The 12,575-nt window shown below is 35.7% G+C and overlaps 1 protein-coding gene across 5 annotated transcripts in view; it reads left to right on the top strand.

Annotated features, from left to right (window-relative positions):
• BBS9 (Bardet-Biedl syndrome 9) overlaps nucleotides 1–12,575 on the top strand; it is a 433,938-nt gene that overhangs the window by 116,076 nt on the left and 305,287 nt on the right. For all 5 annotated transcript variants that reach the window (XM_049641681.1, XM_049641676.1, XM_049641677.1 and 2 more), the window contains exon 7: nucleotides 3,843–3,927. In XM_049641681.1, coding sequence (XP_049497638.1) covers nucleotides 3,843–3,927 — 85 coding nt within the window. The remainder of the gene's footprint in view (nucleotides 1–3,842; nucleotides 3,928–12,575) is intronic.

A 12,575-nucleotide genomic window follows, 5' to 3' on the forward strand; every position in this document is an offset into this window, starting at 1 on the left:
GGGGGGGGAGGGAGGGAAGGGTAGGTGATGGGCATTGAAGAGGGCATCTTTTGGGATGAGCACTGGGTGTTGTATGGAAACCAATTTAACAATAAATTTCATATATTAAAAAAATGTACTTGTAGAGTTTAATTGGCAATATTGTAGAAAGAATATTGTATTCTTCACTAGCCTTAGGCTCTGGCCAAATTGAAATGTTTGTTTTCCAGATATGTTTACGGCTTTTCTCTTTCTCCTCTTTTGCTCACGCTACACTCTGAAGTTTTTCCTTTCTTTTCTGTATATGGAAATTGTGTCCGTAAGCCTCCCCTCTCTTCTTCATTTCTTTCCTGACCTAGCTGTAACACCTCCTTCTCAATTCGCGGAGTAGTTTTTCTGCTCTTTCCACAAGTAGTCATCACACTTTAACTGATATTACATATTTGCTTCTTTTTCTCATTGACAGGGCTGATGGCAGGGATTTTGTGACTCCTGTAATGCCTAGCATTGTACATTGCCAAACGTAGATGTTTAACCATAACTTGACGAAGGAGTGAAAAGTTGTAAGGAAAGTTTCTATTTTGTTGCTGGTATCTTTCAATTAAAGTGATCCTTCCTGGCATGACTAAGAATGTTTTAGTTCTGTTTGTAATGAATTTAGTAATGCTCTGTATCCGGAGCTTCCATTTCTAGTAGAGTTCTCTGGGTTAAATATCAAGTTTCCAAAATCTCCTGGTACCTTTGAGGTATATGTTTCATTTGAAAATAAATGATTTTGGAGGGTTTACTTTTGTATTCTGTGACACCTCAATCCATATTTTAGTTACTTGCTGCTGGTTTTTACGATGTGGCATGGAAGAGCACTAAATTATATGGTTGAGTTTGTCATTGGTGCTCCACAGGATCTGCTAAGCCTTTGTGGCTATTGGGTCAAAAAGTGCTACCATTCATCTGGACTTGATGTATTTGTGATTAGTGCCTTTCTGTTGAGAAACACATAGGACACACTCTTTCGTGAAATCTTACTACACTGTGCCTGATTATTCTCTCAGCAGTCACAACAAGGGAATTTTATTCTTCAACTTCTATCACTGAACATTCAAGTGGTAAGAAAAAAACACACCAAATGTTTTCTTTATTTTGAAATTTCCTATTCTGCCTGGAATTGTTTGGTTTTGGAAATAGGTTTCCATGTACATTATTGGTCACAGAAAGAGGATTTAGGGAAGAACTATAAAATAGATGGTATTGTAAGTTTGTCATCATCTAAATTTACTGTCAATTACGTTTAGTAATAAAATGCTCTTGTGAGTTGTCTTCCAGGAAGAGAAATGGTCTGGATTTGGAAATCAGGAGTCAATTTTGGCTGTGTCTCTGCCTGCTGTTTGATGTTAATGAGGCCACTTTAGGGGCTCACTTATTCCTGGATGAAATAATAATGCTTTGTAGTTCTATAAGAAGCTTCAAACAGCTCAAAAGCTTTGGATTTTTACGACAATCTCATTAATATCCATATCTTCCTCTAGTAGGTTGGTGTGTGCAGGAAATGAACCGCCTATGTAATTAATTGCCTGAGGTTGGATCTATAGCAGGCCCAGGTCTGGGCTGATGTTTTAGTCACCAGTGCATACTATTTCTGATACTGTGAACTGGGAAGAGTAAAACAATCCTATATGAAGGTTGGAATGTGAGGTCTAATTATTTGGCACTGTTGGAGACTTAGGGATTTTGCAGGTCACTCTCAAATGGTATGGACATATTTGCTGCAACTGCCCATGGAATTTCTTAGCATGGTTTTACAAGGCTGAGATCTTTATCCTCCTACCTTTTTTGTCTCGTTTCCCATGATTCATTCCTCCCTGCCATGCATCTCTCCTAAACTCCTGTCGTGGCCTTTCATGTCTCTTTTACTGCATGCCTTTTCATGTGCTGTTGGCTTTGCCATAATGCCTTTACTCCTTTACCAGTATGATGGGTTTTCACTCATTCTTTAAAACCTAGCTTTCTTCTCCTGAACCTATATCAAAAACATACATATTTCCTCCATTCCAATTACTTGTGTCTGCCATCATGTTCCCATGGTACTATGTGTATATCTTCTATTATTGGCACAGGGCACTCTGAATTGTACTTATTTGTATATGAATCTCTACAACTACTTGGGAGGTACTGATGGATACAGACCATATAATAGTTTTTTTCCTTGTCAGAGCTTAGATATATTAGATGTATTGGATCACTACTATATCTTTGCTAAATTGGTAAAATTCATATACATTAAGCTTTCATATTAACCATAGAACTGATTTTCATAAATACCTTGCAAGATCTGCCTTAATTCATAGTCATTCTGCATCCAACTGCAAGTAAAGGCTTTTTTTTCTTTACAAAGTATTCCTGATTGAGATAGTTTAAGAGTTAGTATATGACATTTGGATACCAGTGTACATTTCAATGCCTATTTAGGTATTCCATGTTGCTTTTATTCATTCAGGGCCCTGAGTTTTATACTTTCAGATATCTTTCTCTTAGACAGTATGAGACGTCCAGATATATCTACTGATTTTCCTCTTAGCTGTGGAAGAACAATGTAAGAGTTTTGATTCATAGGAAAGAAAGGAATTTGTGAGCCTAAACTTTCTTCATTTAGAGTAGGATTATTACTTTAACAATATAACATTATATTATGGGAAATAGGGAATTTAAATTTTATTTGTTAAATTAATCATTTCCAGATCAAATGATATTTATAATTTTTTTAAAGTTTATTTATTTTGAGAGAGAGTGTGAGCAGGGTAGGGGCAGAGAGAGAGGGGAGAGATAGAATCCCAAGCTGAGTGTTAGGCTTAAACTCAATGAATTGTGAGATCATGACCTGAGCCGAAATCAAGAGTCTGATGCTTAACTGACTGAGCCACCCAGGTGCCCTGTATAAATTGTTTTAAAGAATGCTTTGAACCAAATGTTACTAATGAAATAAAAGCTATAAAATACTTACAGAAAGTCATAATGTCTGTAATGCTCCCTATTGAGAACTTATTACATACCAAATAAACTACTAGGTGATTGATCTTTATATATGTGTAAATCTGTATCTGTCTGTCAATCTGTTGGGCACCTAATATATGCCAGTTACTGTACTAGGCACTAAATTATTTTTAAATTCTTTTATCCATGTTTGAGTTAGAGACTATTATTCCCATTTTATAGATGGGGAAGATAAGACATGGAGTAATTAATTCGCCAACTAGTAAGTGGCTTAGCTGGGGGTTAAACTCCGGTCTTCTGGGTTCCATAGAATATCTATTAACAGTTTCTACTACACCTGGCTGCTTTGCATTATTTACATTTTTTTCTATGTGAAGTTTTGGTGCCGGATCTTTCTTAGCTATTGTTGTTCGTCACATAAAATTCTAATGGAAATGCTTTGACCGTTGGCAGAGCTCTTTACCCAATATTGAATTTTAGGACATAGTTATAATTTCTTTATCATGACAGGTTTACATAGTCTCATGTCACAGTGTCATTCAAGAAGAATTCGATCTTAAATTTCAGTTTTTTAAAACCAAGAAAAAAGCAATTAATTTTTTTTAATGTTTATATATTTTGAGAGAGAGAGAGAGAGAGACAGAGAGAGAGAGATACAGAGAGAGAGGGAGACACAGAATCCAAAGCAGGCTTGAACCCACGAACCACCAATATCATGACCTGAGCTGAAGTCAGATGCTTAACCCAGTGAGCCACCCAGGTGCCCCCCAGAAAAGCAGTTTGTAAAGTTTATAGATTATGTGATTTTAAAGTTTAAAATAACTTATGCTTTTTAACTGTAAAATCATTTATAATTATTCATGTCTTTCAAACAGGTACCAGGTGCTTGCTTTTGCAACGGATGCAGATAAAAGACAGGAGACTGAACAACAAAAACTTGGTTCTGGAAAAAGACTTGTTGTAAGGCCTTTTTTAATATATAAAAATTTCAGTAATATTATATCTAATCACAGATTTTCTTCAGAATAAAAATTCTGGGAAGAAAATTTTAAAAATATTTATTTTAGCTATTTTTCTTTTCTATGTTATGATTCTATCAATGGGAAAAAATTCAGTTGACTATTATTGAGCAATGGAGACACATGCTGGCTGTGTCATAATTTATCAGATTAAAATTTTTTTTTTTTAACGTTTATTTATTTTTGAGACAGAGAGAGACAGAGCATGTACAGGGGAGGAGCAGAGAGAGAGGGAGACACAGAATCTGAAACAGGCTCCAGGCTCTGAGCTGTCAGCACAGAGCCCGACGCGGGGCTTGAACTCACGGACCACGAGATCATGACCTGAGCCGAAGTCGGACGCTTAACTGACTGAGCCACCCAGGCGCCCCCATAATTTATCAGATTTAAAAACAAAGTTTATTTATTTTGAGAGAGAGAGAAAGACTGAGAGAGTAAGGGAGGTACAGAAAGTTTATTTATTTTGAGAGAGCGAGAGAGGGTGAGACAGGGAGGGGCGAGAGAGAGAGGTAGAGAGAGAGAATCCCAAGCAGGCTCCCCTCTGTCAGCTCAGAGTCCAACAGAGGGCTTGAACTCACGAACTTTGAGATCATGACTTGAGCCTAAATTGAGAGTTGGGAGCTTAACTGACTGAGCCACCGAAGCACCCCATAATTTTTCAGATTATAGAGTTGCACTACTAGAATTATAAATGTCCAGATGGAGTTGCTTTTAACTGAAGTGTTTATAAACTAATGTAGCAAAAGGAGAAAAATTTAAAGAAACCTTTAATAGGCAAAAATATTGCTACTAGTAGGCGTGTGATTAAATATATAAGTAAAAGATAAAAATTCACAGCCCACAAAGATAAAATTGGCCTAATGACAAGGTGGAAGTTTGGTAACTTGAAAAATAGTTTGAGGAAAAATTGTAAATGGTAAATTCTCCGTTTAATGAAAATTAGGGGATAAATGATGATTGGGAATTCTTTATCCGGAGAACCACCATCGACAGGAAGGAAAAACAGAAGGAACTGAAAATTATGATGGAAACAGTAAAGTGAATTTGAAATGGCCACATATGAAAGAAACTACATGAAGAAATAATGTGGAATTTAGAATACCAAGGAAGTAAAAATATTAGAGAAAATCAATTTTCTATATTAGGATACAGAAATTAAGATAGGAAGGCAGGCCAACTTGAAGAGCCAAGCAAGAATGACATGAAAACATTTTCTTAATACTAGTAAAAAGTGCAAGAGAGCACAACAAATACAAATATGGCATATTTTTTCACAGAATTTGGAGGCACCATACTAATAATAGTTAAAGGATAGACTTTGGAGTCAGATCTTGAGAGTTGTATTTACTACTAATTTTGAGCAAGTTTATTAACCATGCTAAGCCTTAAGTTTCTTAGTTGCAAAATGGTGACGATACCTATTTTACAGTGTTGCCTTTGGAAATATATATATAATGCACTTAGCAAAGATGTCTAGATGATGAAGATGACAATGATAATGATGATCAATTTGTCCTTGACCTCCTCCTCAATAGTAGTTGTCTTCCATTTGTCCCATATATTCTGCACTTCAGCCACACGGTCTTCTCTTGTTCTAAATATTCCATGGCTGTTCTTGATTCACGGCTTCTGCACGTAGTTTTTATTTAGTCTGGAATATCCTTTACTCATTTATTTGTACATGTTTATTGATACTACTCTGTGCCTTGCACTGAGAATGTATTCTGAAAGCAATTACAGATGAGTGATTTTCCCATTCTCCTTTAATTAATGAATAGAGTAAGAAATAGCAGTAAAACTTCCTTTCGTTACACCACAGTCACTTGGCAGGACTGTGATGCCATGGAACATTAAGTATATTGCAGAGAAACAAAATTTATCCAGTGGAATGCTTTTAATAAGGTAGTTGTGGGAAGGCAGTTAAAAGCTGACTATGTTAGAGCTACCTCTTAACTACTTGTTGATTTCTAATTTATTTCTTTTGTGGTCAGAGAAATACTTTGTATGACTTGGAATTCTTTCAGATTTTTTGAGATTTGTTTTATGACCTAGAATATGATCTATCTTGGTAAATCTTCATTGAGCACCTGAAAAGAATGTCCTTTTTTTTTTTTTTTTTTTTTTTTCTGTTCTTGGGTGTTCTATAAATGTCAGTTAGATTGGATGATAGCGTTGTTGAAATTTTCTATATCCTTGTTAATATTTTGACTAATTTCTGTCAATTATTCAGGCAGGGATATTGAAATCTCTGACTGTAATTGTGGATTATCTGTTTCTCCTTGCATTTTTATCAGTTTTTTGCTTTATTTATTTGAAATTCTTTTATTAGGTACATAAGCATTTAGGATTGTTATGTCTCATGATGAACATATCCCTTTTTCATAACCCTCTTTACCTTTTTGAAAATAACCCTCGTTACCTTTTTGCTCTGATAACATTCTTCTTTTAATTAGTGTTATTCTGATATGTTTCCATATTTTTACTTTTATCCAATTTGTGTCTTTGTACTGAAAATGCATTTCTTGTAAGCAGCACATAGTTGAGTCTTGCTTTTTTTGTTTAGTATGATATGCTCTGCTTTCTAATTTGTGTTTTAGACCATATACATTTCATGTGATTATTAATATGGATAAGTTTAAGTTTGTCGTCTGGCCATTTTCTATTTGTCCCATCTGTTTTTATTTCCATTTTCCTGTTTTTCAGCTTTCTTTTGGAGTTATTCAGTATTTTTTATGATTCCATTTTATCTTTGTTGGCTTATTAGCCACAACTCTTTGTTTTGTCATGTTAGGAGTTGCTTTAGAGTTTACAATATTTAACTTACCATGATCTACTCTCAGGTGATAGTATACTATTTCACATATAAGAGCCATACTTCTGTTTTTCAGCCTTTGTGCTAATTGTCATATGCTATATTTTTACATATAGTATAAACTCAATATTACATTGTTACTATTTTTTGTTTAAATATTCAGTATCTTTTAATGTGATTTAAATGAAAAGAATAATATATTTTTACCCATGCAGTTACCATTTCTGGTACTCTTCATTAACTTATGGAGGCCATATTTCCACCACATTTCTTTCAATGTGAGTTCACTGGTAATGAATTCCTTCAGTTTTTCTGTGTCTCAAAAAATATTTTTGCATTTTTGTTTGAAAATATATTTTTGGCATAAGATTTTAGTTTGACGGTATTTCCTTCCCTGGTATTTTAAGAGGTTGCTCCACTGTCTTCTTGCTTCCATTGTTTCTCATGGGAAATCTGCCTACATTCTTGTCTTTGCTTCTTCATCATATATTTTCTGTGGCTGCTATTCAGATTTTCTCTTTTCACTTTTTTGAAGCAATTAGATTATGATGTGCTTTGTGTAGTTTTCTTTATTTTGTGCTTAGGATTTGTTGAGCTTCTTGCATCTGTGAATTTATAGTTTTCATGAAAAGTAGAAAAAATTTTTAAAAAATTTTTTTTAATGTTTATTTATTTTTGAGACAGAGAGAGACAGAGCAGATGAACAGGGGAGGGTCAGAGAGAGAGGGAGACACAGAATCCGAAACAGGCTCCGGGCTCTGAGCTGTCAGCACAGAGCCCGATGCGGGGCTCGAACCCAGGGACCGTGAGATCATGACCTGGGCCGAAGTTGGATGCTCAACCGACTGAGCCACCCAGGCGCCCCTAGAAAAAAATGTTTTAAGAGAGAGAAAGAGAGCATGAATGGGAGAGGGGTAAAGGGCGAGAGAGAGAGAGAGAGAGAGAGAGAGGGAGAGAGGGAGAGGGAGAGAATCCCAAGCAGGCTCCATGCTCAATGTAGAGCCTGATGTGGGACTCCATCCCATGACCCTGGGATCATGACATGAGCTGAAATCAAGAGTAGGATGCTCAACTGACCAAGCTACCCAGGCACCTTGAAAATTAGAAAATTTTTGACTCTTAATTCTTCAAACATTTTTTTTTTTTTTTTTTTTTGTCTTCTGTCTTTCTCTTCTCTGGGGACTCCAGTTACACATGCATTTAGGATACTTGAAGTTGTCCCACAGCTCACAGATTTTATTTTCTCTATTTTGTTTTGGATGACATCTACTGCTATGTTTTCAAGACCAGTAATCTTTTTCTATAATGTCTAATCTGGTATTAATTCCCATGGGTTCCATCTTTATAAGTTCAATTTGCTTTTTTTTTTTTTATTACATCTTCCATGTCTCTACTTAACTTTTTGAAGATACAGAATACAGTATAGTTATAATAATTGTTTTAATGTCCTTGTTTTCTGATTCTAACACCTGCATCAGTTTTGAGTCAGTTTCAGTTGATTTATTTATCTCTTTTTTGTAAATCATATTTTCTTATTTCTTTACATACCTGGTGATTTTTTATTAGATGGCAAATATAGTCATTTTACTTTTGAGTGCTGGATATTTTTGCATTCCTAGAACTCTTCTTGAGCTTAGGCCTGGGACACAGTTAAGATACTTGGACAGTTTGATCCTTTTGGGTTTTTAGATAGGACCAGAGCAATGCTCATTCTGGGGCTACTTATTCCCCACTCCTTAGGCAAAATGCTTCTGAGTGCCCTGCTCAGCTCCCTTTGAATTATGAGGTGTTCCAGTCTGGCTAGCAAACACAGGCAGTATTCCAGGCAGTATGAATGCTGGGCACTGTTACCTCTAATCCTTTTGGGTAGTTCTTTCCCTGGCTTTGGGTAGTTTTCTTACATGAATGTGCTGATAAGTACTCAGATGAATATTTGAGAGGATTCTTCACAGATGTCAAAGTTCTGTCCCTGTGCTGCTTTCTCCCCTTTGGCTTGCTGTCTTATGAACTCCAGCTGCTCTAGTTTCTCTGAACTCCCAGCATCCATATCCTTAATTCAGGGAGTTTGCTGGGTCTTGCTTACATTGCTCCGCCCTGTTCCATGGCCTGAAAACTCCTTCACGGATGGAACAGTCCTACTACTCACCTCATTTGTTTGGTCTTCAAAGGGTTGCTGTCCTTTGTTGTCTGATATTCAGTGCCTTGTAAGCTGTTGTTTCATATATTTTGTCGATGTTGTGTTGTTTCAGGTGTGATGGTAAAGTCTTTTCCTATTACTCTCTCTTGACTGGAAGTGGAAGAACTTTAAAATTATTATTCTTAGTAAACTTCTGTGTTTTTTGAGACTCATTCATTTAGAATGTGGTATATTTCTCTAAGGGGAGGTCACAGAGAGGGGTGCTCATGCCTAGTGAATTGAAAGAATTTAATGGCTAGATGACATCCTGCAGTCTCAGAAACTTGATTTGCCTGAATCCTGAATGAATCATCATCTCAGAATCAGGGACACATCAGCCCAAGTTACAGGTAGTGATATTTAATGCTAGAATGCCAGCCTATTAAAATGCAATGAGGGGCGCCTGGGTGGCTCATTCAGTTAAACTTCTGACTCTTGATTTCAGGTCATAATTTCACGGTTTGTGAGATCAAGTTCTGTGTCAGACTCTGTGCTGACAGTGCAGAGCCTGCTTGGGATTCTCTCTCTCCCTCTCTCTCTGCCCCTTCCATGCTTGCTTTCTTTCTCCACCTCTCTCTGTCTCTCTCTCTTTCAAAATAAATAAATAAACTTAAAAAAATTAAAAAATAAAATAAAGTGTAATGAGAAATGTGATTGTCACAGGACTGACATTTATGTTTTGTATACAGTGGAATCTTTTTATATAGGTAAGTTACACTTGAATTTAACAGTAATGAAATGATTTCTTGGTGTTGAATTCTGATTAAGATCCAAGATAATCTTATTTTTTTTATATTTTTTTAACCTGTAGAAAATCCATTTGGATTTCATACTTTCTGCAGACATTTTACTACTTAAAGTAGATAAATATCTCAATGATATCTTGATGGCCAGAAATTTGTTTGTATCTTTAATGTGAGTTTTCATATCTCTTCTTTGATCCATTATTTGTTGATTATAACCTAACTTTGAGGACACTCTTATTTGCTCTCTGTCCACATGCTTTTGTGCAGCCATCTCACTGTTACTGCCATTTTCAGTATATGTCTGTCAGCTGATGCCTTTGCTCTTTTTTTTTTTTTTTCAACTAAAAAGCATTAATTGAGTGGGGACTGAATTCTGAAAAGTATGTTAACTTTAAATTCATTCCTTCATTAATTTAAGAAGCATTGTTTGAACATTGACCGTGTTCCAGAGATATAGAGTTACCCTGGTATAGTTCTTAAGGTGTTGAGGGTCCTGCCTGGGCAACTGGGTCAGCTTGTTGGCTGCTCTGTGTGTGTGTGTGTATATAGATAGATAGATAGATAGATTGATAGATTTTTAAGTTGTCTTTATGTTAAAACATTATAGTTACATAAATATTGGTTAGGTTTTACTGCTTATTAAATTTGATTTGTAAAGTAAACACAATATGGAAATTTTTCTTATGGAAATTTTGCAGTGAAGCAGATAACTTCTTTATGTGTATTATTATTATTTTTTGAACAAGGCACGGTCCCTCCTTTTCTGTCATAGGATCTTTGTACAGCCAGCTCACTTTGCATAGGGCATTCTCCCACCCAATCCTCTGCCTGTCTTTTTTCTGCCTCCAGCTTTATTGAGGTATAATTGACAAATAAAAATTATATAAATTTATGATCTTTTGATATATGTACATTGTGAAATGATTACCACAATTAAGCTAATTAACATATCTATCACCTCACATAGTTCTCTTTTTTTTCTTTTATGGTAAGAACATTTAAGATCTATCTTAGCAAATTTCAAGTATATGTACAAAACAGTACAGTAATATAACTATAGTCATTAGACTGTACATGAAGTCTCCAGAATTTATTCATTCTGTGTAACTGAAACTTTGTACCCTTTGACCATTCAGTATCTTCTCATTTACGTCTTCCCTCAGACCCTGGCAACCACCATTATACTCTCTGCTTTTATGAGCTTGTCTTTCAAATATATTTTTTTAAGTATTTATTTTATTTTTGAGAGAGAGAGAGAGAGACAGGGTGTGAGCAGGGGAGGGGCAGAGAGAGAGGGAGACATAGGATCCAAAGCAGGCTCCAAGCTCCAAGCTGTCAGCATAGACCCTGATGTTGGGTTCGAACTCATGAACTGTGAGATCATGACCTGAGCTGAAGTCTGCGCTTATCTAACTGAGCCACCCAGGTGCCCCTGAGTTTGTCGTTTTTAGATTCTGCATATAAGTGAGATCATGTAGTATCTGTTTTTCTGTGCCTGACTTATTTCACTTAGCATGATGCCTTCCAAGTCCATCCATTTTGTCACAAATGGCAGGATTTTCTTCTTTTTGAAGACTGAATAATATTCCATTATATTATACACATTATATAGTATATTATATAGAATATCTCACACATTCTGTTTATTCGTTTGTTCATCAATGGACAATTTGGTTGATTCTATATCGTGGCTATTGTGAATAATGCTGCAATGAACATGGGATTGCAGTTATCTCTTTAATATTCTGTTTTCATTTCCTGTGACTATATGCCCAGAAGTAGGATTGCTGGATCATATACTAGTTTTTAATTTTTTGAGAAATCTCCCTATTGTTTTCCATAGTAGCCGTACCAATTTATATTCCCACCAACAGTGCAAAAGCGTTCCCTTTTCTCTACATCCTTGCCAACAAACTTGTTATCTCTTACCTTTTTAATGATAGGCATTCTAACATGTGTGGGGTGATATCTCATTGTGGTGGTTTTGATTTGCATGTCCTGATGATTTAGTTGTTGGGCATTTTTTCATATAATTGTTGGCCATTTGTATATCTTCTTTTGAGAAATCTGTTCAAGTCTTTGCCTATTTTTAAATCAGGCTGTTTGTTTATTTGCTACTCAGTTGTCTAGTTCCTTATGTATTTTTAGGTGTTAACCCCTTATTGGATAGATGGTTTGCAAATATTTTCTACCATTACATAGATTATCTCTTTACTTGGTTAATTGTTTCTTTTGCTGTGCGGGAACTTTTTAGCTTGATGCAATCCTTTTTGTCTATTTTTACTTTTGTTGCCTGTGCTTTTGGGGTCATATCCAAAAATTTGTTGCCTAAAACAATGACAAAAAGCTTTTCCTTATGTTTTCTTCTAATGGTTTTATAGATTGAGGTCTTATGTTTAAATCCTTATCCATTTTTTAGTTGATTTTTGTATATGGTGTGAGATAGGGGTTCAATTTCATTCCTCTGCATGTGAATATCAAGTTTTCCCAATACCATTTTTTAAAAAAAGTATTTATTTATTTTTGGGAGAGCACAAGCTAGGGAGGAGTAGACAGAGGGAGACAGAGGATCTGAAGCTGGCGCTGCACTGACAAGCTGACAGCAGCAAGCCCAATGTGCAGCTCAGATTCATGAGCCATGAGATCATGACCTGAGCAGAGATCAAGAGTCAGATCTTCAACCAAGTGAGCCACCCACTCCAGGTGCCCCTCCCCCACCGCAACACCATTTATTAAAGAGACTGTCCTTAGTATGTGCTCTTGATACCTTTGTTGAAGATTAATTCATTGTAAATGCATTTATTTCTGGGCTCTGTTCTGTTGCATTAGTCTAGATTTTTTTTTTTTTTTTTTTT

This window comes from Panthera uncia, chromosome A2, assembly GCF_023721935.1.
Source record: "Panthera uncia isolate 11264 chromosome A2, Puncia_PCG_1.0, whole genome shotgun sequence".
Classification (NCBI taxonomy): Eukaryota; Metazoa; Chordata; class Mammalia; order Carnivora; family Felidae; genus Panthera; species Panthera uncia.